The sequence below is a fragment of the Hevea brasiliensis genome, chromosome 7, assembly GCF_030052815.1.
Source record: "Hevea brasiliensis isolate MT/VB/25A 57/8 chromosome 7, ASM3005281v1, whole genome shotgun sequence".
Taxonomy (NCBI): Eukaryota; Viridiplantae; Streptophyta; class Magnoliopsida; order Malpighiales; family Euphorbiaceae; genus Hevea; species Hevea brasiliensis.
Genome location: NC_079499.1, coordinates 567,206 through 590,095, shown reverse-complemented (window position 1 = coordinate 590,095; position 22,890 = coordinate 567,206). Strand labels below are relative to the sequence as shown.

Genomic DNA, 22,890 nt, shown 5'->3' with positions numbered 1-22,890 from the left:
AAATTGAAAAACAAAATAATGATTAAAAAAATTCTCAAATAAGAGATTCGGTCAAAGAGTAGAGCCGTGAAGAAGGAGCAGCGCCATCGGGGAAGGGAGGATGGGGAAGGAAACAGAGACCAGTCACCTCCCATCGCCGGCACGCTGCTGCACCACCAGGTACTCCTCCTCCTCCTCTTCTTCTTCTTCTTCTTCTTCTTCTTCTCCTTCTTTTTTCTTTGCCTTCTCCTTTCTTCCTGGAGCTGCAACTTTTTTTGTTTTTTTTTTAAAGAAACGCGTGTCCGGCGAAGGAAACGCGTTTCCGATTTCAAGGAATTACGGAAACAGCCCCGTTTCCTCGCCGTGTCCTAATGTTTCCGGCAAGGAAACGTTTCCGGAACGGGGAAACGCTCCCGCCTCCCGTTTCCGTGCTTCCTAGCAAAGGGACTCTCCTTAGATTCCTTTAGGTATGCTCATGTATTTGGTTCAATGGCTTTTTCTAGTAATTATCATGTATCATCTCATTTTGCTCGTTTCCTTTTGTTTTTTTTTTTTTTTTAAAACTTTATTATTTGAAATTTCATATTTTTATGGAATGAATGAAAACATGTTTGTAAAAACAAAGTTTTTTTTTTAATATAATTTTGTGTGTATTTTAGCAGCCCCGGAATTGACAAGGCCATTGGTTGTTATGATGCTGCAGTCCAGGTGTGTTTCACGGCTCTCAAATACTTTTGTTTTTCAAATGTTCTTGCATTGGTTTTCTTTTTTAATTTATATTTGTCTAGTATGATATGTAGAAATTTTACATTTCATCGGCTAATGATTACTTTGAATTCTCTAAATATCATTTTTGTTGTTATTATTTGAACATTTTCGGAGGTTTTCTGCCTCACTGTTTTGCAGATTCAAATTAAAAAATTTTATTTTAAAATGAAGGAAAGCCTGCTCTACTGGGAAAAGAAAATTCATCTTAATCTATTGCATAGGGTTGTTTAGAAATTCCAATGCAGGGAGAAAAAAGCAATTTTTGTTTTCTTGAAATTGAATTACTTTCTGTTTCATCTTGAAGACACACATAGAGGCAGCAATATGCAACTCTTATTACATTCTAATTTGACCACTTTGTTTTTAAATGATTTGTTATCTTGTTGAGATAGAGTCACGGACAATAGACTAATAGTTATTATTTTTCTTGGAAATAGGAACTTATTGTCATCGACAATCTTATGTCCGCATTAGTTGGAATTGAAGGACAATATATTTTGATCAAAAGAGTCCATGGAAAGGAGGATGAAATTACTTTCCAGATTGATGCTTCAATGGATTTGGCACTGCAGGTATTATATTACTCTACCATATGAATGTGATAGCTTGGGAAATTATTCTGGTTTAAATACCATTTAGGCATGTTCTGCCATAAGTGGCTGTTGTTGATTGTTGTTTTGCTATGTTGATTGAAAAATTGAGTAGATGTTTAGTATTGTATTTTATTCATTTATGTAGTTTCCATCGGTTTGAAAAAGATTAACATAATTAAAGGATGCTTTATTCTTGAGGATCAACACAGCCACAATGTAGTTTAATTTTTGATATTTAAATATGTATCTATGCTTGTATTCGCATATGTCATATGCACGAAACATTTTGTAGAAAGAGATGATTCTTCTTAATTTCAATTAATCTGTACATGGGTGTATATATATACAATTGATTCCTATAATTGTGTTCTACTAATTAGGAAGAAATCCTAAATAAAAAATCTTAAATAGGAATATAGAATACAGAATATACAAAGAAATAATATAGTGATTGACTTTCCATAACACTCCCCCTCAAGTTGGAGCATAGATGTTAATCATGCTCAACTTGTTACAAATATAGTCAATTCTAGCTCCATTCAGAGCTTTTGTGAAAATATCTCCTAACTGTTCTCCAGTTTTGATGTGTCTTGTTGAAATGATCTGTTGTTGAATCTTTTTACGAACAAAGTGACAATCAATCTCAATATGTGTAGTCCGCTCATGAAACACCGGATTAGAAGCAATATGGAGAGCAGCTTGATTATCACACCACAATTTTGCAGACAGGGAGATCTTAAAACCTGTCTCATCTTGTAATTGAAGTATCCACATTACCTCACATACTGATTGTGCCATGGCTCTGTATTCGGATTCAGCATTAGATCAAGAAATTACACTCTGCTTCTTGCTTCTCCAAGACACCAAATTTCCTCCAACAAAAATGCAATATTCAGTAGTTGACCTCCTGTCAACCTTAGATCCAGCCCAGTCAGCATCTGAAAAACATTCAACATTCAAATGCCCATGATTACCATATAACAAACCTTTTCCTGAAGCGCCCTTCAGATAACACAAGATTTGTCCCAAGGCTTCCCAATGAGCAACAGTTGGGGAAGACATAAACTAACTTACCACACTAACGGCATATGCAATGTCAGGACGAGTGACTGTAAGGTAGTTCAATTTTCCTATCAATCTCCTGTATCTCTCTGGATCTTCAAACAACTCACTATCCCCTGCTAACAGTTGTAAATTTGGAGTCATTGGTGCACTACAAGGCTTAGCACCTAATTTTCCTGTCTCTGTCAATAAATCGAGGATATATTTTCTTTGAGACAAGAAAATACCCTTCTTACTTCTCATAACTTCAATACCTAAGAAATACTTTAACAATCCCAAGTCTTTGGTCCGAAACTGGGTTTGGAGGAAGGTTTTAAGAGATGAAATACCTGCAGAATCACTCCCAGTGATGACAATGTCATCCACATAGACTACCAGGAGAATTAGACCAACCTCAGATTGCCTATAAAATACTGAGTGATCGCACTTACTATTTTCCATACCAAATTCCTGTACTGCTTCACTGAATCTCCCAAATCAGGCCCTAGGACTTTGTTTCAAGCCATAAAGAGACTTCCGAAGCCTACAAACTTTATTCAACTCCCCCTGAGCAACAAACCCAGGTGGTTGCTCCATATACACCTCCTCCTGAAGATCACCATGAAGAAAAGCATTCTTGATATCCAATTGGTGCAGGGGCCAATCATATGCAGCTGCTAAAGAGATAAACAAGCGAACAGAAGTAAGTTTAGCTACAGGAGAAAACGTGTCAGAGTAATCAACCTCATATGTCTAAGCATATCCTTTTGCTACAAGGTGTGCTTTTGACCTAGCCACAGAACCATCAGGATTTACCTTTACTGTAAATACCCATTTGCAATCAATAGCTTTCTTACCAGTGGGCAAAGGCAACAGTTCCCATGTACCATTAGCATCTAAAGCCTCCATTTTCTCTTTCATAGCAGCACGCCAGCCAGGATGAGACAGTGCCTCACCAACAGTATTAGAGATAGGAACAGAGTCTAAAGAAGTAACAAAACACCGAGAACAAGAAGACAATTGATTATAAGAAATAAAAGAAGAGATAGGGTAAGTACATGAATGATTACCTTTACGAAGAGCAATGGGTAAGTCTAGATCAGAATCATGGTTAGTATGAGATACAGGATCTCCCAACGAAGTAGCTGGTGGAGGATCTGAGTCAGGAATCTCTAATCTCCTGGAATAAACATGAATAACGGGAGGTCAAGTAGGTCTAGCGATGGAAGGAACAGGCTGTGGGAGAGGACTAGACATTGGTTGGACAGTATATATTAAGAGATCATCCTCCTCCCCCTGACTCTCATACACAGATGATTGAGGAAAAAATGGAGTGGACTCAAAAAATGTGACATCTGCAGAAACTAGATAACGATTAAGAGTATGAGAGAAACAGCGGTACCCTTTTTGCAGTTGGGAGTACCTAAGGAAGACACATTTGAGAGACTTTGGATCCAATTTAGTAACCTGTGGACGAACATCATGCACAAAACAGGTACAACAAAAAATACGGGATTCAACAGGGAACAAAAATTTTGTAGGAAACAAAGCAGTATAAGGAATATCCCTATTAAGGACAGAAGACGGCATACGATTGATTAAAAAATATGTCGTAGAAACTGCATCCGCCCAAAAGTGTTTAGGAACTTTCATTTGAAAAAGAAGAGCACGAGTTACCTCAAGAAGATGCCGATTTTTTCTTTTGGCCACGCCATTTTGGGATGGGGTATCCACACAGGAAGACTAATGAAGAATGCCATTTTGTGTCATATAAGACTGAAATTATGTTGAAAAATATTCTTTGGCATTGTCATTTCTTAATACGTGCACAGAAATATTAAATTGAGTTTTGATTTCATTACAAAAGGCATGAAAGATAGAAAATAACTCAGAACGATTCTTCATTAAATATAACCAGGTAACATGAGAGTAATACTCAACAAAAATAACAAAATAACGAAATCCAGTTTTTAGAAGTAACAGAACAAGGACCCCAAACATCAGAATGAACTAACTCAAAAGGGGATGAAGCTCGTTTATTGACTCTAGACACAGAAGGCAAACGATGATGTTTTGCAAACTGACACGACTCACATTCTAGTACTGATAAAGACTGAAACTGAGGACATAGCTTTTTCATGGTAGACAAAGAAGGATGGCCCAATCTACAATGAGCTTCAAGAGGTGTTAAGGTACTGGAGCAAACAAGCGACCGCGGTACATGATTTTCCAGAATGTAGAGACCACTTGACTCACGTCCTCTATCAATAATCTGTTTCGTCGTAAGATCCTGAAACAAACACTGATCAGGAAAAAAGGAAACAGAACAATTTAAGGTACGAGTAAGTTTACTAATAGAAAGTAGATTAAAAGAGAATTTTGGTAGACACAAAACAGATGACAAAGAAATTGACGAAGTTGGGTTCGCAGTTCTAGAACCCATGACACAAGAAGTAGAACCATCAGCTAAAGTAATAGTAGAGTAAGTGAGATTAGATTTAAAAGCAGATAGAAGACTAGAATTATCTGTCATGTGATCTGTCGCACTAGAATCAATAAACCATTTGGATGAGGAAGACACAAGGCATGTAGTGGATTTACCTGACTCAGCGATTGCAGTGACAGGGGAACTGGTAGGCTTTAGAGATGCCTGATATTGGGAAAACTTTGCAAAATTCTCTGCAGATACCAAAATAGTTTTCTCAGAGGAAGATACTGTAGAATCCTCTGCTGCCATGTTTGCCATCTGTGATCGCTTATTTTTCTTCTGAAGTTGCAGAAAATTATATTTTGTATGGCCAGGCTCATGGCAATAATTACAAATGACTCCTCTTGAGTCTTGATTAGAACTAGCCTCTCCATTACGCTGATTACTTCTGTTGCCTGTAATTTCTCCTCTACTTCCTCTTCTATTACCCTGTTGTCCATTTTGATTACGGCTAATAAGAGCACTACTGGTAGGCTGTGAAGATTGGGTACTCTCTGTACGAAGGACCCGTGTGAACGTTTCATGCAAAGAGGAAATCTCAGAACTGGAGAGAATCTGAGATTTAGCAGTCTCATACTCTGAAGGAAGGCCTGCAAGAAAACTCATAACAGCCAGTTGCTCCCGTTGAGCCTGCTGAACTTTCACATCAGGATTAAAAGGCAACAATACATTAAGTTCCTCATATAGCCATTTAAAATCTATAAAATAAGCCGTGAGAGACTTCTCCCCTTTCTCAGCACGGTAGAATGCCTTACAAACATCATAAATACGGGAGATATTCTCTTTACCAGAATACAGAAAATCTAAGTAATCCATCAATTCCTTAACAAATTCACAGTGATTAATTAAACTAATTACCTCACTGTGAATTGAGTTCCGAAGTTGCAAAAACAATCGAGCATCCTCCCTTAGCCAAGTTTGTCGTGCATCATCTGTAGGTGGATCTTTAGTAAGGTGATCATCCTTATCAATGCTACGCAAATAGACCCTAACAGTCTTACTCCACTCCAGGTAATTCGAACCATTAAGTTTGTGTTCGTGATCTTAGTCATCACCGGAATCACATCAGAAATAACATTCTTATTGTCTGCCATTTGTTGAGACAAAGAAAACTAATCGAAACGTTAATCCAAAGTGTTTACAGCAGCAAAATAACCCAAAATCACAAATCAAGCAAATACCGAAATAGGATCTGAGAGCCAAACCTCAGAAGTCCTTTAATGGTATACTGGATCAGGCAACAGCACACAGTGGTGGAATGAGGGGGTTGAGGCGACGCCAGCGATGTTGATCGGAGTCGAAACGGCCGGTCGGCGGCCAAGGTCTCTCCTGAGCTTGGTGGTGAGAACAAATAGTTACCCTAGATAGATGACCTGCTCTGACACCATATAGAAAGAGATATTCTCCTTAATTTCAATTAGTCTGTATATGGGTATATATATACAATTGATTCCTATAATTGTGTTCTACTAATTAGGAAGAAATCCTAAATAGGAATACAGAATATAGAATATACAAAGAAATAATATAGTGATTGACTTTCCATAACACATTTTAAATTCAGGAAGAGCACTCTTGAACCTTTGCCTTAATAGGTTATCAATTTAAGAGAGTAAAGAATTTATGTGTATCATGTACTTACTGATTTGTGATTATAACAGCTGCGGCCTTTCAAAATCATTTGAACTGATGAACGCATGTATTTCAGGAAAGAGCAAAATGGATATTTCCTTTATGTGAGAGCTATCTTTTGATTGACCAGTTTGTTGAGTCAAGGTCACAATTCAAGAGTGGCGTAGTTAATCATGCCTTTGCTGCTGCACTCAGGGCACTTCTTCTGGTAGGTTCTTTGTGCTGTGAGTCATGTAATTAAACTATTGTTGCATTTGTTTCCATTTTGCCTGTTTTTGTCTTCCATTGAATATTTGTGTGCTTAATTTATCTTACCTGTGGTTGCTGCATGTGCATTTCAAATTATTTTAAGTAGAATGTCTGCTCCATCAATATTGATATGTTGATAAAAACATATAATTTTAGAGAGTTACATATAAACCAAAAAGAAAAGAGAATGCCTCTTATGTAGTCAAAACATGAAAAGAAGCTTGGAATTGGAGATCCAAAAGGCAAACAAAAAGCAGGAGGATAAAGTTCCCTGGAAGATCTCAAATGTAATAATGCCTTCTGTAATGAGTAATTGAATAAAACGTCACATATGGATAATCTGGAATTCACACATGTTTACTTAGTCCTGCTGGCCGGGCTATAAGCATTTTTTTTAGCACAAAATGTGAAATACCATATGCATTTTAAAGGTTACATTCTTTGCACACTAAATATGTGTGTTTCTCCTAAATCAAATGTCATTGTAATGTCTTCATCAGGATTACCAGGCCATGGTTGCACAACTTGAACACCAATTTCGACTTGGAAAACTTTCCATACAAGGATTGTGGTTTTACTGTCAGGTTTAAGTTTGTCCTAAACCTACATATATCATCTCTTGGATTTTTTCTTAAGAGGTTTTCCATGTATTGCAGCCCTTGATGGGCTCCATGCAAGCATTATCTACTGTTGTAAAGAAGGCTTCAGCAAATAATTTTACAGGATCTGCAGTCCTTAACCTTCTGCAGAGCCAGGTTCAATGTCATATCTGATTTACTTTATTTGTTTAGACAACAGAAAACTGTTAACATAACTGTTGTCTTTGTGAGTTGAATTTTCTCCACTAGTTCACGTTCTTTTGTCCCTAACACAGCTTTTTGCTACATTCAGGCTAAGGCCATGGCTGGTGATAGTGCAGTGAGATCATTGCTAGAGAAGATGACACATTGTGCAAGCAATGCTTATCTGGGCATATTGGAGAGGTAAATTGTGCAAGCATGTTGTTCAATCTGTTTTGAGTTGTTAACATCGCTATACGCTTTAGATTTTAGTTTTGACTGATCAAATCTACTATTTGGACTGTTTGTCCGTAACATGTGCAAGGAAACAAGTAGTTGTTTGTTGCCAGGGTTCAACATTTGAATGTTTATGATCCATTGCCATAGCTTGAGAAAAACATCCCTTAGCCCAGAGACTTCGCCTAAGACCCAAAAAAGAATTTCAATCTTTTGGATCATGTAATAAATCACTGTAGGCTTTAAAAATCTATGTTTGAAAAGAAAATTGAATGTATTAATTAATTTGCAAACAGGCATGTAGAAAGAGATGATTCTCATTGATTTCAATTAATCTGTGCATGGGTATATATATACAATTGATTCCTATAATTGTTTTCTACTAATTAGGAAGAAATCCTAAATAAGAAATCCTAAATAGGAATACAGAATACAAAATATACAGAGAAATAATATAGTGATTGACTTTCCATAACACTCCCCCTCAAGTTGGAGCATAGATATTAATCATGCCCAACTTGTTACAAATGTAGTCAATCCTAGCTCCATTCAGAGCTTTTGTCAAATATCTCCTAATTGCTCTCCAGTTTTGATGTGTCCTGTTGAGATGATCTGTTGTTGAATCTTTTGATGAATAAAGTGACAATCAATCTCAATATGTTTGATCCGCTTATGAAACACCGGATTAGAAGCAATATGAAGAGCAGCTTGATTATCACACCACAATTTCGCAGGCAGGGAGGTCTTAAAACCTGTCTCATCTAGTAATTGAAGTATCCACATTACCTCACATACTGATTGTGCCATGGCTCTGTATTCGGATTCAACACTAGATCGAGAAACTACACTCTGCTTCTTGCTTCTCCAAGACACCAAATTTCCTTCAATAAAAACGCAATATCCAGTAGTTGACCTCCTGTCAACCTTAGATCCAGCCCAGTCGGCATTTGAAAAATATTCAATATTCAAATGCCCATGATTACCATATAGCAAACCTCTTCCTGGAGCGACCTTCAGATAACACAAGATTTGTTCCAAGGCTTCCCAATGAGCAATAATTGGGGAAGACATAAACTGACTTACCACACTAACGGCATAAGCAATGTCAGGACGAGTGACTGTAAGGTAGTTCAATTTTCCTACCAATCTCCTGTATCTCTCTGGATCTTCAAACAACTCACTATCCCCCTGCTAACAGTTGTAAAGTTGGAGTCATTGGTGCGCTACAAGGCTTAGCACCTAATTTTCCTGTCTCTGTCAATAGATCGAGGATATATTTTCTTTGAGACAAGAAAATACCCTTCTTACTTCTCATAACTTTGATACCTAAGAAATACTTTAACAATCCCAAGTCTTTGGTCTGAAACTGAGTTTGGAGGAAGGTTTTAAGAGATGAAATACTTGCAGAATCACTCCCAGTGAAGATAATGTCATCCACATAGACTACCAAGAGAATTAGACTAGCCTCAGATTGCCTATAAAATACTGAGTGATCACATTTACTTTTTTGCATACCAAATTCCTGTGCTGCTTCACTGAATCTCTCAAACCATGCCTTAGGACTTTGTTTCAAGCCAAAAAGAGACTTCTGAAGCCTACAAACTCTACCCAACTCCCCCTGAGCAACAAACCCAGGTGGTTGCTTCATATACACCTCCTCCTGAATATCACCATGAAGGAAAGCATTCTTGATATCCAATTGATGCAGGGGCCAATCATATGTAGCTGCTAAAGAGATAAACAAGCGAATAGAAGTAAGTTTAGCTACAGGAGAAAAAGTATCAGAGTAATCAACCCCATATGTCTGAGCATATCCTTTTGCTACAAGGCGTGCTTTTAACCTAGCCACAGAACCATCAGGATTTACCTTTACTGTAAATACCCATTTGCAACCAATAGCTTTCTTACCAGTGGGCAAAGGCAATAGTTCCCATGTACCATTAGCATCTAAAGCCTCCATTTCCTCTTTCATAGCATCACACTAGCCAGGATGAGACAGTGTCTCATCAACAGTATTAGGGATCGGAACAGAGTCTAAAGAAGTAACAAAACACCGAGAACAAGAAGACAATTGATTATAAGAAACAAAAGAAGAGATAGGGTAAGTACATGAATGTTTACCTTTACGAAGAGCAATGGGTAAGTCTAGATCAGAATCATGATCAGTATGAGGTACAGGATTTCCCAACGAAGTAGCTGGTGGAGGATCTGAGTCAGGAATCTCCAATCTCCTGGAATAAACATGAACAATGGGAGGTCGAGTAGGTCTAGAGACAAAAGAAACAGGCTGTGGGAGAGGACTAGACATTTGTTGGACAGTATATATTAAGAGATCATCCTCCTCTTCCTGACTCTCATACACAGATGATGGAGGAAAAAATGGAGTGAACTCAAAACATGTGACATTTGCAGAAACAAAATAACGATTAAGAATAGGAGAGAAACAACGGTACTCTTTTAGGAGCCGGGAGTACCCAAGACACATTTGAGAGATTTTGGATCCAATTTAGTAACCTGTGGACGAACATCACGCACAAAACAGGTACAACAAAAAATACGGGGTTCAATAGGGAACAAAGATTTTGTAGGAATCAAAGTAGTATAAGGAATATCTCCATTAAGGACAGAAAATGGCATACGATTGATAAAAAAACATGCCGTAGAAACTGCATCCGCCCAAAAGTGTTTAGGTACTTTCATCTGAAAAAGAAGAGCACGAGTTACCTCAAGAAGATGACGATTTTTTCTTTCGGCCACGCTATTTTGGAATGGGGTATCCGCACAGGAAGACTGATGAAGAATGCTATTTTGTGTCATATAAGGCTGAAATTGTGCTGAAAAGTATTCTTTGACATTGTCACTTCTTAATATGCGCACAGAAATATAAAATTGAGTTTTGATTTCATTACAAAAGGCACAAAAGATAGAAAACAACTCAGAACGATTCTTCATTAAATATAATCAGGTAACACGAGAGTAATCATCAACAAAAGTAACAAAATAACGAAATCCAGTTTTAGATGTAACAGAACAAGGACCCCAAACATCAGAATGAACTAACTCAAAAGGGGATGAAGCTCGTTTATTGACTCTAGACACAGAAGGCAAACGATGATGTTTTGCAAACTGACACGACTCACATTCTAGTACTGATAAAGACTGAAATTGAGGACACAGCTTCTTCATGGTAGACAAAGAAGGATGACCCAATCTACAATGAGCTTCAAGAGGTGTTAAGGTACTAGAGCAAACAAGCTACCGCGATGCATGATTTTCCAGAATGTAGAGACCATTTGACTCGCGTCCTCTACCAATAATCTGCTTCGTTGTAAGATCCTGAAACAAACACTGGTCAGAAAAAAAGGAAACAGAACAATTTAAGGTACGAGTAGAACCATCAGCTAAAGTATTAGTAGAGGAAGTGAGATTACACTGAAAAGCAGATAGAAGACTAGAATTATCTGTCATGTGATTTGTCGCACCAGAATCAATAACCCATTTGGATGAAGAAGACACAAGGCATGTAGTGGATTTACCTGACTTAGCGATCGCAGTGACAGGGGAACTGGTAGGCTTTAGAGATGCCTGATACTGGGAAAATTGTTCAAAATCCTCTGCAGGTACCAAAATAGTTTTCTCAGAGGAAGATATTGTAGAATTCTCTGCTGCCATATTTGCCATTTGTGATCGCTGATTTTTCCTCTGAAGTTGCGAACAATTATATTTTGTATGTCCAGGCTCATTGCAATAATAACGAATGACTCCTCTTGAGTCCTGATTAGAACTAGCCTCTTCATTACGCTGATTACTTCTGTTGCCTGTAATTCCTCCTCTACTTCCTCTTCTATTACCCTATTGTCCATTTGGATTACGGCTAATAAGAGCACTACTGGCAGGCTGTGAAGATTGAGTACTCTCTGTACGAAGGATCCGTGTGAACGTTTCATGCAAAGAGAAAATCTCAGAACTGGAGAGAATCTGAGATTTAGCAGTCTCATACTCTGAAGGAAGGCCTGCAAGAAAACTCATAACAGCCAGTTGTTCCCGTTGGGCCTGCTGAACTTTCACATTAGGACTAAAAGGTAACAATACATTAAGTTCCTCATATACCCGTTTAAAATCCATAAAATAAGCCGTGAGAGACTTATCCTCTTTCTCAGCACGGTAGAATGCCTTGCAAACATTATAAATACGGGAGATATTCCCTTTACCAGAATACAGAAAATCTAAGTAATCCATCAATTCCTTAACAAATTCACAGTGATTAATTAAACTAATTACCTCACTATGAATCGAGTTCCGAAACTGCAAAAACAACCGAGCATCCTCCCTTAGCCAAGTTTGTTGTGTATCATCAGTGGGTGGATCTTTAGTAAGGTGATCATCCTTATCAATGCTACGCAAATAGACCCTAACAGTCTTACTCCACTCCAGGTAATTCGAACCATTAAGTTTGTGTTCCGTGATCTTAGTCATCACCGGAATCACATCAGAAATAACATTCTTATTGTCTGCCATTTGTTGAGACAAAGAAAACTAACCGAAACGCTAATCCAAAGTGCTTATAGCAACAAAATAACCCAAAGTCACAAATCAAGCAAAAACCGAAATAGGATCTGAGAACCAAACCTCAGAAGTCCTTTAATGGTATACTGGATCAGGCAACAGCACATAGTGGTGGAATGAGGGGGTTGAGGCGACGCCGGTGATGTTGATCGGGGTTGAAACGGCCGATCGGCGGCCAAGGTCTCTCCTGAGCTGGGTAGTGAGAACAAATAGTCGCTCTTGATTGATGACCTACTCTGATACCATGTAGAAAGAGATGATTCTCATTGATTTCAATTAATCTGTACGTGGGGGTATATATATACAATTGATTCCTATAATTGTGTTCTACTAATTAGGAAGAAATCCTAAATAAGAAATCCTAAATAGGAATACAGAATACAGAATATACAGAGAAATAATATAGTGATTGACTTTCCATAACATAGTGATTGACTTTCCATAACAAGGCATATAAATCTAGTGATCTTCCTTGTCACATGATTTTGCTTTTTCCCTATTCTGTTAAGGAAGATTCATTCGTAGACATTAAATTGGAGTTTAGCATCATAGTAGCCTTATTGTCTGGTCATCATGAAATCCATGATTGAGTTATATTGAACCTCTCTATATGCTTAAAAGAGTTTTATTTTATTTTATTTTATTTTTTATTTTTTTATTTCTTTTTGTTCTTGTAAATACTATATTTAAGAGGATATCAGTTGCTCTGGGGAAGCAAAGATTCATATTCTGATCACTAGATTGTATGGTTTGAAAGAAAAATATGTGTGTTTGTGGTCATGTTTGTGAGATATTCAAACCTAGGAAGATATGGATCCAAATAATAAATAGGTTCTATGTTAAGCATGCTGTCCAGGGGATATATGTCAAGCATTGTGTTGTGAGTTAATTTCCTTACCTATTATCTTATCGTGTCCTTGTGTTATCATGTCCATGTCTATTGTTTATCTTTGTATTTCACAGATTCAGTCAAGCCACAGTTTAGTAAATTCTGGAGTCTGTTGCTTTATTTTAAGTGGAAGTTATTTGTTATATATTTGGTTTAAAAAGGCATGCTGGATTTTCTAATATTTCTTGAGAATCCTCTCTGTTCATTTTTTCCACATGACAGTATAATTTTTCCAGTTACCTTGATTCTCTTGCACATAATAATGAAATGTATTTTTTAGGTGGGTCTACGAAGGAGTCATCGATGATCCTTATGGTGAATTTTTTATTGCAGAGAACAAGTCTCTTCATAAGGTATATTAACTCTGTTTAAAATGATAGGTGTTTGAAAGTTGCTCAAGATGCTTACAGTTTTCCTTTTATAGGAGAGCCTCACACAGGATTATGATGCTAAGTACTGGAGGCAACGTTACAGCCTTAAAGAAGGAATTCCTAGCTTCCTTGCAAATATTGCTGGAACAATATTGACCACAGGAAAATACTTAAATGTTATGAGAGAATGTGGGCACAATGTTCAGGTTTGCATAATGTTATTGCCCTTGCTTACGGTATATTAGTTTTGCATAAAGAAAAGCACTCTCCCTCCACACTTGTGTTGATCTTTCCTTGCCTTGGATTGAATTATTATTATATTTAGGTTCCTTCCTCAAAAAATTCCAAATTGATGAACTTTGGCTCAAACCATCAGTATCTTGAATGCATAAAAGCAGCTTATGATTTTGCCAGCAGTGAGCTCTTAAACCTCATTAAGGAAAAGGTAAGCATAGGTTTTATAATTTCCATGCATATTTCTTGTATTTTTTGTTTGGTTCATGTGATTATCCATGTCAATTGCTTTCCATTTTGCCAAATCTCCTAAGAAGATGCTATTTTTATGTTGTAGTATGATCTAATGGGAAAGCTGCGGTCTTTAAAGCACTATCTTCTTCTTGATCAGGTACTTCTGTTCATTGATCTGTGAACTTGGGACTTAACGTTTCTTAGTATATCACTATGCATTTGGGAAATTTAACTTTTGTCTTGTGTTATGGAGAGGCAAATTGCTCTGGTTCTTGTTTGAATTCCTTCTACATTAATTAAATTGTACTATTTCAGGGTGATTTTTTGGTTCATTTCACGGACATAGCTCGAGATGAGCTTACAAAAAAGCTTGATGAAATTTCGGTGGAGAAGCTTCAGGTTTCACCTTATATTTTCTACTAAAATGAAAAATAACCTGGATAAAATATATTGATGCTCAGTAACAAGATCTGATATATTCTCTTTTGCAATATAGTCTCTGTTAGACCTTGCTTTGCGTACCACAGCTGCTGCAGCAGATCCATGTCATGAGGACTTGACATGTTGTGTGGTAAGCAACTCTTATCCCATTTGCTTTTATGGGGTGAAAGTAATAATTTTAAATGTCATTATATTATATCTGAAGCTTTTGCTTTCAGGAAAGATCTTCTTTACTTAAAACACTGGGCAACCTGAAAGATCTAGGAACAAGGGCTTTTCCCGATAATAATGATCTAGAGGAGCCAATGAGCATTACAGGCCTTGAGACATTTTCTTTGAGTTACAAGGTAGTTTTCTGGCATGACCTTAAATATTTAATGGAGATTGTAAATGACATTCTGGAGGAAATACTTGATACAATGTAAAGACTTGGACTTGCATCCAGAACATTGCAAAGTTCAAGTCTTAAGAGAAGCTACATAATGTAAAAACTAAAAATTGGATCATCTCCAAACTCCTTTCAGTAACCCCGCTTTGTGGGATCGTAATTGGAATGATGCCAATTTCCTTGTGACTTTCATAGTTGGAGCTTTCTCTGTCTTTACTTCATTTGATGTCATGATCTTCAATTTCTTATTTAAAATATTTTACTTGTTAGGTCGTGATCATTCAATGTTTGGTTTGTGTTTCAGGTTCAATGGCCATTGTCTATAGTTATTTCAAAAAAAGCCCTAACAAAATACCAGTTGATTTTCCGCTTTCTGTTCCACTGTAAACATGTGGACCGCCAGCTTTGTGGGGCTTGGCAAGTGCACCAAGTATGGGCTAGAAGCTTGTTGATGTAAAGTGGTAAATTTTACCTGCCTTTTCTTCTGCTTCTAATTCAATTGCAATATACATATGCAGGGAGTTCGTGCCCTTAACATGCGGGGAACTGCCATCCCTAGATCAGCTCTTCTTTGTCGTAGTATGTTGAAATTCATCAACAGCCTTCTACACTATCTAACATTTGAGGCAGGTTTTACCTTATCATTGTAATTTTTTTTCTTTAGACAGTACTATGTTAAGGATTCCCCCAGTACAAGTTTTGGTTGATTTCTCTCTCTCTCTCTCTCTCACTGTTCTTTTCTTTAAAATATCATAAGTGATAAGTCTTTGTTATATGTATTTTGTGATTTTCCATTGGTATAATTTTGCTCAAACCTATTCTATTTTCATGTAGTACCTATATTGCATGACAAAGGTGTGCTTGATTGGCACTTGAAATTAGTCTAATGTGTCTTGGAAATCAAATGAATCCAATACTTGGGCACATTCTTGAACCCAAAATTGTCTCCAATATTAAGTAATTTGGGTAGGCAGCTGGGCTAATTATTGAGATATTTTTAATTATTTCTGATCTGCCAAAGTTCAAAGACATCAGGCTTTTTGAAGGGTTGGGTTTAATTTTAAATTTGTCTCTTGTTTATAGAATCTAAGTTGGCATGTGTTTTTTGATAAAGAATACACTTGTTTTCAGGTTCTTGAACCTAATTGGCACATGATGTATAATAAAATGCAGACTGCAAAAAGTATAGATGAGGTATGGTCTTCAACTTTTTGGATTTGAATATATTTGTTGTGCAATACTTGAGCAACTTTTCGCCTGTGAAGTTATTTTAACAGAGTATATATTGCTGTAACAGGTTATCCAATATCATGATTTGTTCCTTGATAAATGTCTCAAAGAATGTTTGCTGCTTTTACCGGAACTACTCAAGGTTTGATTTTTAATACCCAAAGCTAGTTACATTACATGTATTGGATTGAATATAGGCATTGAATGCATCTATACAATGAGAAATTCAAAAATGGGGCAGGAGAAAGAATGACTATGTAATTTTAGTTATGATAAAAGACAATATAAAGGTGAAACTACTACTTCAACAGATGGAAACCAGCCGATAGCCCTTGATGGCAGGAAATCCTCAATTCTTGATTTATGATTCTCATGGTCGTCTTTGAGATTTTTTTTCTCACAAAGTCAAACTTCTGGTTGCAGAAGGTGGAGAGGCTGAAATTAGTGTGCCTGCAGTATGCAGCTGCATCTCAGTGGCTGATATCGTCATCTGTTGATATTCCAAAGCTAGAAGAGCCCTCTGATGTTTCACTCAGGTCACAGACGTCCAAGCAATGGAGGTCAAGAAGCCAATCTCAGGCAGTAAAAATGATGACTCAGAATACAACAGTCACAGAGTCTATACTGTAAGTCTAATAGATGTGAGTTGGACATATGAATCCATAAAGTTCTATCTGACAATCGCTGTAATATCTTGCAGGAAATTTGAGAGGGAATTCAATGCTGAGCTTCAGAGTCTGGGTCCAATATTGAGCAGTAATTCCCAAGCAGAGCCATATTTGACTCATCTTGCACAGTGGATTCTTGGCATCAGAAATGACCAATAAAATTTTAGTGTTGTTTTCGTCTAGCAATTGCTATTGATTAGTGTGAATACATTTTTTATGGTTTGCCAGTCGTTTGTTGTGTAGAAAATGATATGCTTCATCGTCTGTCTGAGAAACAGGAAGCCAGTGCTTACCAGTGTTTGTATTATAGGGTGCCTATTTGGTAACACAAGTTGTTTTAGGCCTCACCTGCTGTGGGCTGGGGAGCCTCTCTTCTTTGTATCCTGTTGTACGCTGGATATGCATCACGGGTTTCAGCTAGCTCAATAGTGTAAGATTTGCATACAGCCTGACGAATGTACCTTTGGGCCTTTGCTTAATCTCATCAGTTTATGTTTGTCCGACAATTATAGACTTGGGACACTGGATTCACGAATTATTTTGAATTGTTTTCTTTGATGTGGTCAATTTTGATAAATTTTTCTTATTAAACTAATTCCCGCATCTTTCATCAAAATAAATAAATAAATTCCTTCGTCCATTTTCTTGGTTATTACTCCCTACTCAATACATATAACCTGTCCGATCCATGACAGACCTGCAGAAATGGATACTGCGACTCCTTAATGGAGCAAAATTTCTAAAGACGTGAACCAGTCACTTTTCTGATACTTTTAAAGTCTGTTAAGCATCACTTTTGAGAACTGTAAAATTAATTTAATATGTTATTTTCCAATTGAATTTCTCAACAGCAAAAACACTTTCCATCTCCCAACCATAATATCATCACATTATAATCTCCATTTTGATACTAAAAGAATTTTAACGGTAAAAGCAATTCATCCAGCAAAAACAAATGGTACAACATATTTATTTGCAACCTATTGACCCCAAGTGGTTATCACTCCTACAAAAACACTTGAAAACTTCAAGTGCTTTATACATCTATTAGTAACAACATAAATAAATGATAGTAAAGATTACAGATGAATACATTTGCATGGGTCCTGATATAAGATAACTAGTAGAAGTTAAAGATCATCATAAATGGCAGCAACTATTTACAGCTGATTTCAGAAACAAGTCAAACAGGTGAAGTTTCTACCTTCCCTATTTCCATTCTCCATCATTGCTCTCCAGGTCTTAAAGCAGAGAAATTATTGGAGCATTATTCTTCACTCTCCAGCAATGATCTAAAAGGTGTTTCCCCAAAACAATTGGACAGCCAAAGAGGCAAAACGGATAATTCCCATCTGGGCGGCCTGTTGGTGAAGAAAATGAAATTTAACGACATTGTTGGCAGATCGCACAAATGGTAGCCGACCTGATATTTGCATACGTACAATGTTCACATGACCAGTGGCCTGAATCATCAATGTTTCTGCTAGGGCCACTTGATCTGGATGTTGAACCCTTGCCTCTCCCACTTCTCCCCCTGCTGCTTCCACCTCCCAAGCTCTTTGAGTTTGTTGTCCTGCTGCATGCACCATGAGAGTCCACATCTGATAAACCATTCTCCAAAGCTCGTACTAAATTCTCGAAATAGTTCCGAGTGACACTGTCGTCATTCAACCAAGTTATTGAAAAATTAAGCAGGTGGAAAAGGTAAATAGGTAAAGCTATGAACTGCAAAGTACAACAGCAAATACATATAATATAAAATATAAACTCAGTTGAGTTATTGATTAGTGGTCTCTCCAACATTCCTCTTTCTATTTAAGTCTCAAAAAAGCATCTAATCAGCGGAATTCTACAGCATAGAAAATTGTCGATCTCCAAGTCTATTTACTCCTTTCTGTACAGTCAAGTTAGTTTCACAGGCATGCCATGCAATGCTCAAGCAAAACAATTGCATTGCTGCCAGTCTAAGAACCATGCAAAGCTAAATTCAGCACATATAATCATGCAAATGATACAACATATCTAACACAACATTCGGTTTTGTATTCACTGGAGAGAACAGATTGATAGCAATACTACTTCTAACTGAGTGAGCCTTCCAACTCAGGTTGAATAACAAGACAGGAGGGTGGGGAGAAGAATAAGAGAAAAAACGTAATTCTAGTAATAGTCTCAGAATCACCTGGTCAACCCAGCAAGTTTGGTACGGAACTCATTAAAATCCTTTGATGGGCCCTCTGAATTTAGATAAACCTGGAGCTCCTTCTCAGCACATTGATGAAGACGTTCCAACCCAGACTCAGCTTCTCCTGTGTAATAGAATCTGTGATCAGAACACCACAAGAAGGATAAAACATCTGCTTCAAAAAAAAGAGATGACCTACCTTGCAAATACTCAAAGAACTGTCTCTTCCCATGTTCATGCTCAGGTAAATAATATCCATAGGCATAAGTCCATTTCAAAACTCGCCTGCATTCAACTATCTGGAAAAAAGTAAAGATGATGAGAAAAGCAATAAACAATCATGTGTTAGTGTGGTATTTTATAAAATATATATCATAAGAAAGCAATATAAATCTAGCTGTAAAATAACACTAGCATACCTGTAGCCAGGCCTCGGTAATGAACTTTAGCTGTGACTCAGGTTGACATTGTATGTCACTTAGCTTCTCAAGCTACAAAAACACAGGATCATCACTCTCAGTAAGTTACAAAACCAAATTAAAACCTACTTTGGATAAGGCAGATGTCCTCGGAGAACATAACTTAAATCCACAAAAGGCACAATTTCAATTCAGAATTATTATTATTATTATTATTAACTAGTTCAAAACTAAAAAGTACAAAGATCAATTTTGAATTGGTAAAAGCAGCACAAGAATTTCACATAAGGTTTTCATTCAGCAGGCAATAAAGGATTAGGGTGTAACCAGTGGTTCTTAAATTATTAAATTTTAGGCCTGATACATAAATTTAACCCTGAATCAATTTCGAAAAGTCTATTGCACCCTTAACTTTTATTTTAACCTAATGTACCCCTAATCTTTTATTTTTAACCTATTGCACCCTTATTTATAAAACTAGTAGGAACAATTTGCTCAACTTATTCCTTGAGCTCAACCAATCGGCACCAAGTGGGTACTGGATAAATAATTGAGTACATTATCCTTTCAGTTCAGCACCTTCCTCGATTTATATCTGGACGAGGTGTAATTTGCGGCATATAAACTCAAATTTATCCAATACAAATTCGTGTTCCCAGTATGGAATACTACAGAATTGAAATGAGTAGGATTGCAGATTAATCCTATTAGTAAACAGAATGAGAATCAGACTCCACACTCCCCCCCACCTGGGCCTGCCTGCCCTTTTTTGTCAATTAGAGCAGGGGTGAGTTTCAAATGAGCCAGGCACAAACATTGATTTATAGTGTTGGTTTTTTTTTTTTGGCACCCTTCTAAAAGGACAAAATAATCTTCTAATATTGTTTTTGAACATAAAAATAAATGAACCACGAGAACCAACTATCAAATCATAAGAAACACCTAATGGTCAGAAGTCCAACTTACATGTACAGTTTGCATTTGCTGTAGGTCTGCCAGTGCCTTTTGCCTAGACTGCAGTAAGAAAGGAAAAGCTCAGGATCAAATTTAAAACTATTAACAATACAGAACATTTAACATGTGATGCATGACAAGGAATTTAGTATTCCATAAATGATCATAAAAATATTTTGAAAGAATAAACATATTATTTCAAAAGAAAGCAAAGAAAGATGTATGCGTCCTAAACTGATTACTGCCAAAATCAAGAATTATCGATTAAGCAAATCCAGGGAAATAAAATACAAGTTACAATGCATACATGAGAAACAAATCCCAATGTACTTCCATGTCTTTGAATCAAATATTAAACCTTAATTTCTTCATTTAATACAACAACTAATCTTGAAGAAAACAGTCCTCACTTACAAATGGAGCAATCTTAGCATTTTCCTCTTCTTTCTAAAATTCTACATAATGGGTTTGATTTGCCCCCTTGAAAATGATGCCTTTTCTAAGATTCTTCACATTACAGTGCAAAACAGTCAACTGTATTTTCCAAAAAAATTACAACCCATAACTTATCTACTCCAAATCTCAATGAGCTTTTCCTTGTGTGCTACACTTGATTTCAAATAACAGCCAATAGAAAACATAATGGCAGTTGTATATCCACTTTTGTCCTACAATTATGTTGCATGATGTTCTCTGACAGATATTTAAGGATCACAGGTGAAACGGTCAGTTACAACCATTACACAATATTTAAATATTCCCTTTGTTTTCAAGCTATTTTTAGGAAATTTCTTACAATAGCACCACCAGCTGCAGCCATTATACTTTGGCCACAACACCATAAAATGACCATAACTGCAATTTCAATCCATGGCTGTATAAGCCAGAGACAAAATTTTGGAGTTGAATACCAGATCAGAATAGCCACTCAACTGGTCAACTAAAGTAAGATGTTATTCAAGAAATTGTTTGTGTTAAAATTCAAGATATCCTATTAAAAAAGTATGTGATTTGTTTGTTGCTTGCTTGCGTGCATAACATATGAACATGTATTTGGGGAAACAGTACTCCAGGCAAAATTTTCTGAGCAGTTTTACAGTAAGCATGGTTGATTATTACAATTGCATTAAACCTTGAATAGCGACAGCAAAGGGTTTGGAATGGGGCATTCAGCATAACCTGCTCATCTTAATTTTGGGGGTGGAAAACATTATTTATTTTTTAATATTATAAATACTATACTTTATATTTACATAAAATGAAGGTATGTCAACTTTTCCTATATATATAGGTGGTCTTTATCTGCCAAACTAGGGTTGGGTAAGGTGGTATCCATTAGGATGGGGAAAAATTACCAACCTAATTAAAGAGACTAAATTTCTAAACCCAAAACTTTCCATGCCAATACAAAATACCTTTGTTTTCCACTCCTCAAGTCCAAATTTGGACCTAAAAACTCATATCCAAGACTGCCAAAATATGATTCCAAATTAAATTTAAAAAAAAAAAAAAGTCTATATAGCACTTCCCCGAAAGACTGCTAACATCATGAAGTCAACGAACGAATTAAGTAAATTTTGGTCTTTATAACAATTACAGAGAAAAAAAAGAGGTAATATATCATAAGTAGTCTAATTCATCTAACATCGTATCAGTATTATGACCACTTACTGATTGGTTGGTTGCCCATCGTTCATAATAATGTGTATATCTCTCCAGAGAGTTTTTGGCCATTTCTCTTCGCTTCTCAGCATCATCATACTGTAAGCAGAGCAAATAATCTTGGTGACACAAGATAACCATATACCAAACAAGCATATGAAGATATGTGCAGATGTCTAGATCAAAAAATTAAACTATATAATATACCACTCCCTCTTGCTTTGCTGTCTCATAACGATTACATGCATAAAAGCCACCAGTCCTCTCTCCATGATCAGACCATGCACCAAGGCAAAGCCTGCAACATAGATAACCACATGAATATGGAAGTGAACAACTTTGTTAAAAAGGAAAACATCTTCTTTCAAGAATGAAAGAGAAGAAATAATGTGCACAGGAAGTTTTGAAAAACTCTCATTCATAACATGGTTCATAAATGGAGAACTTTCATTGACCAGGCATTGTTACTGCAAAGATGTACAGCAGAACAAAATCTGTAATTGTCACTTGCTAGAGACAACAAATTCATATAACTTAAACAGGAGAATGAAATTTTAAATCACTCTTGCATGATGTTCAAGAACTCAATAAAAACGTCTGATTCCATAAAGTTCCAGTGTTCCTGAGCAGAATAATAAAGGATGAAAGTTCCGAGAGAGAGAGAGAGAGAGAGCATGTTTATGAGCTTACCAGCAAAACTCAAATTTACAAGGCGGTGTGCATGTAATATGCATACAGCCTTGGTTTTTCTCAATTGGCCGCTTGCCCTTTGGACAAGGTTTGGAATTAGCCAGTATCCTGAAATCAACACACATATTATTCAACATTCAAGCATCAATAATATCGAAGCATATTTCAGAACTCAGTTAAAAACCTACTGATT

General features: G+C 36.6%; 2 protein-coding genes across 3 annotated transcripts; one reads left to right on the top strand and one right to left on the bottom strand.

The window, feature by feature from the left end:
* LOC110642679 (gamma-tubulin complex component 2-like) lies at window positions 1–17,293 on the top strand. Of its 2 annotated transcripts, none has more exons than XM_058149534.1 (20): window positions 1–159; window positions 642–687; window positions 1,185–1,319; window positions 6,578–6,709; window positions 7,251–7,334; window positions 7,407–7,505; window positions 7,642–7,733; window positions 13,502–13,574; window positions 13,646–13,798; window positions 13,918–14,037; window positions 14,164–14,217; window positions 14,376–14,459; window positions 14,557–14,631; window positions 14,720–14,848; window positions 15,194–15,319; window positions 15,408–15,515; window positions 16,021–16,083; window positions 16,187–16,261; window positions 16,543–16,745; window positions 16,820–17,293. In XM_058149534.1, exons 1-20 carry the CDS (start codon window positions 101–103, stop codon window positions 16,944–16,946), a joined length of 2,037 nt encoding a protein of 678 aa, XP_058005517.1. In that variant the 5' UTR covers window positions 1–100; the 3' UTR covers window positions 16,947–17,293. The 2 variants fall into 2 exon arrangements, with proteins under 2 accessions (XP_058005517.1, XP_058005516.1); XM_058149533.1 differs by having other exon boundaries at window positions 8–159; window positions 639–687.
* Window positions 17,294–18,125: 832 nt separating this feature from the next.
* Window positions 18,126–22,837, bottom strand: LOC131181446 (probable E3 ubiquitin-protein ligase ARI8). Its single transcript, XM_058149532.1, has 8 exons — window positions 22,698–22,837; window positions 22,215–22,305; window positions 22,017–22,106; window positions 20,358–20,405; window positions 19,392–19,463; window positions 19,172–19,271; window positions 18,970–19,096; window positions 18,126–18,444 (listed from the first exon to the last, which is right to left on the bottom strand). Exons 1-8 carry the CDS (start codon window positions 22,832–22,834, stop codon window positions 18,171–18,173), a joined length of 939 nt encoding a protein of 312 aa, XP_058005515.1. The 5' UTR covers window positions 22,835–22,837; the 3' UTR covers window positions 18,126–18,170.
* Between the last annotated feature and the right edge of the window lie 53 nt (window positions 22,838–22,890).

Coding starts and splice junctions, on each gene's coding strand:
- LOC110642679 (XM_058149533.1), top strand. CDS start 101: ATGGGGAAGGAAACAGAGACCAGTCACCTCCCATCGCCGGCACGCTGC. Junction 14,038..14,163: donor TAAACCTCATTAAGGAAAAG/GTAAGCATAGGT, acceptor TTTATGTTGTAG/TATGATCTAATGGGAAAGCT. Junction 14,218..14,375: donor ACTATCTTCTTCTTGATCAG/GTACTTCTGTTC, acceptor GTACTATTTCAG/GGTGATTTTTTGGTTCATTT.
- LOC131181446 (XM_058149532.1), bottom strand. CDS start 22,834: ATGTTGAATAATATGTGTGTTGATTTCAGGATACTGGCTAATTCCAAA. Junction 22,107..22,214: donor CAGCAAAGCAAGAGGGAGTG/GTATATTATATA, acceptor CTCTGCTTACAG/TATGATGATGCTGAGAAGCG. Junction 18,445..18,969: donor AAACTTGCTGGGTTGACCAG/GTGATTCTGAGA, acceptor GAATGACGACAG/TGTCACTCGGAACTATTTCG.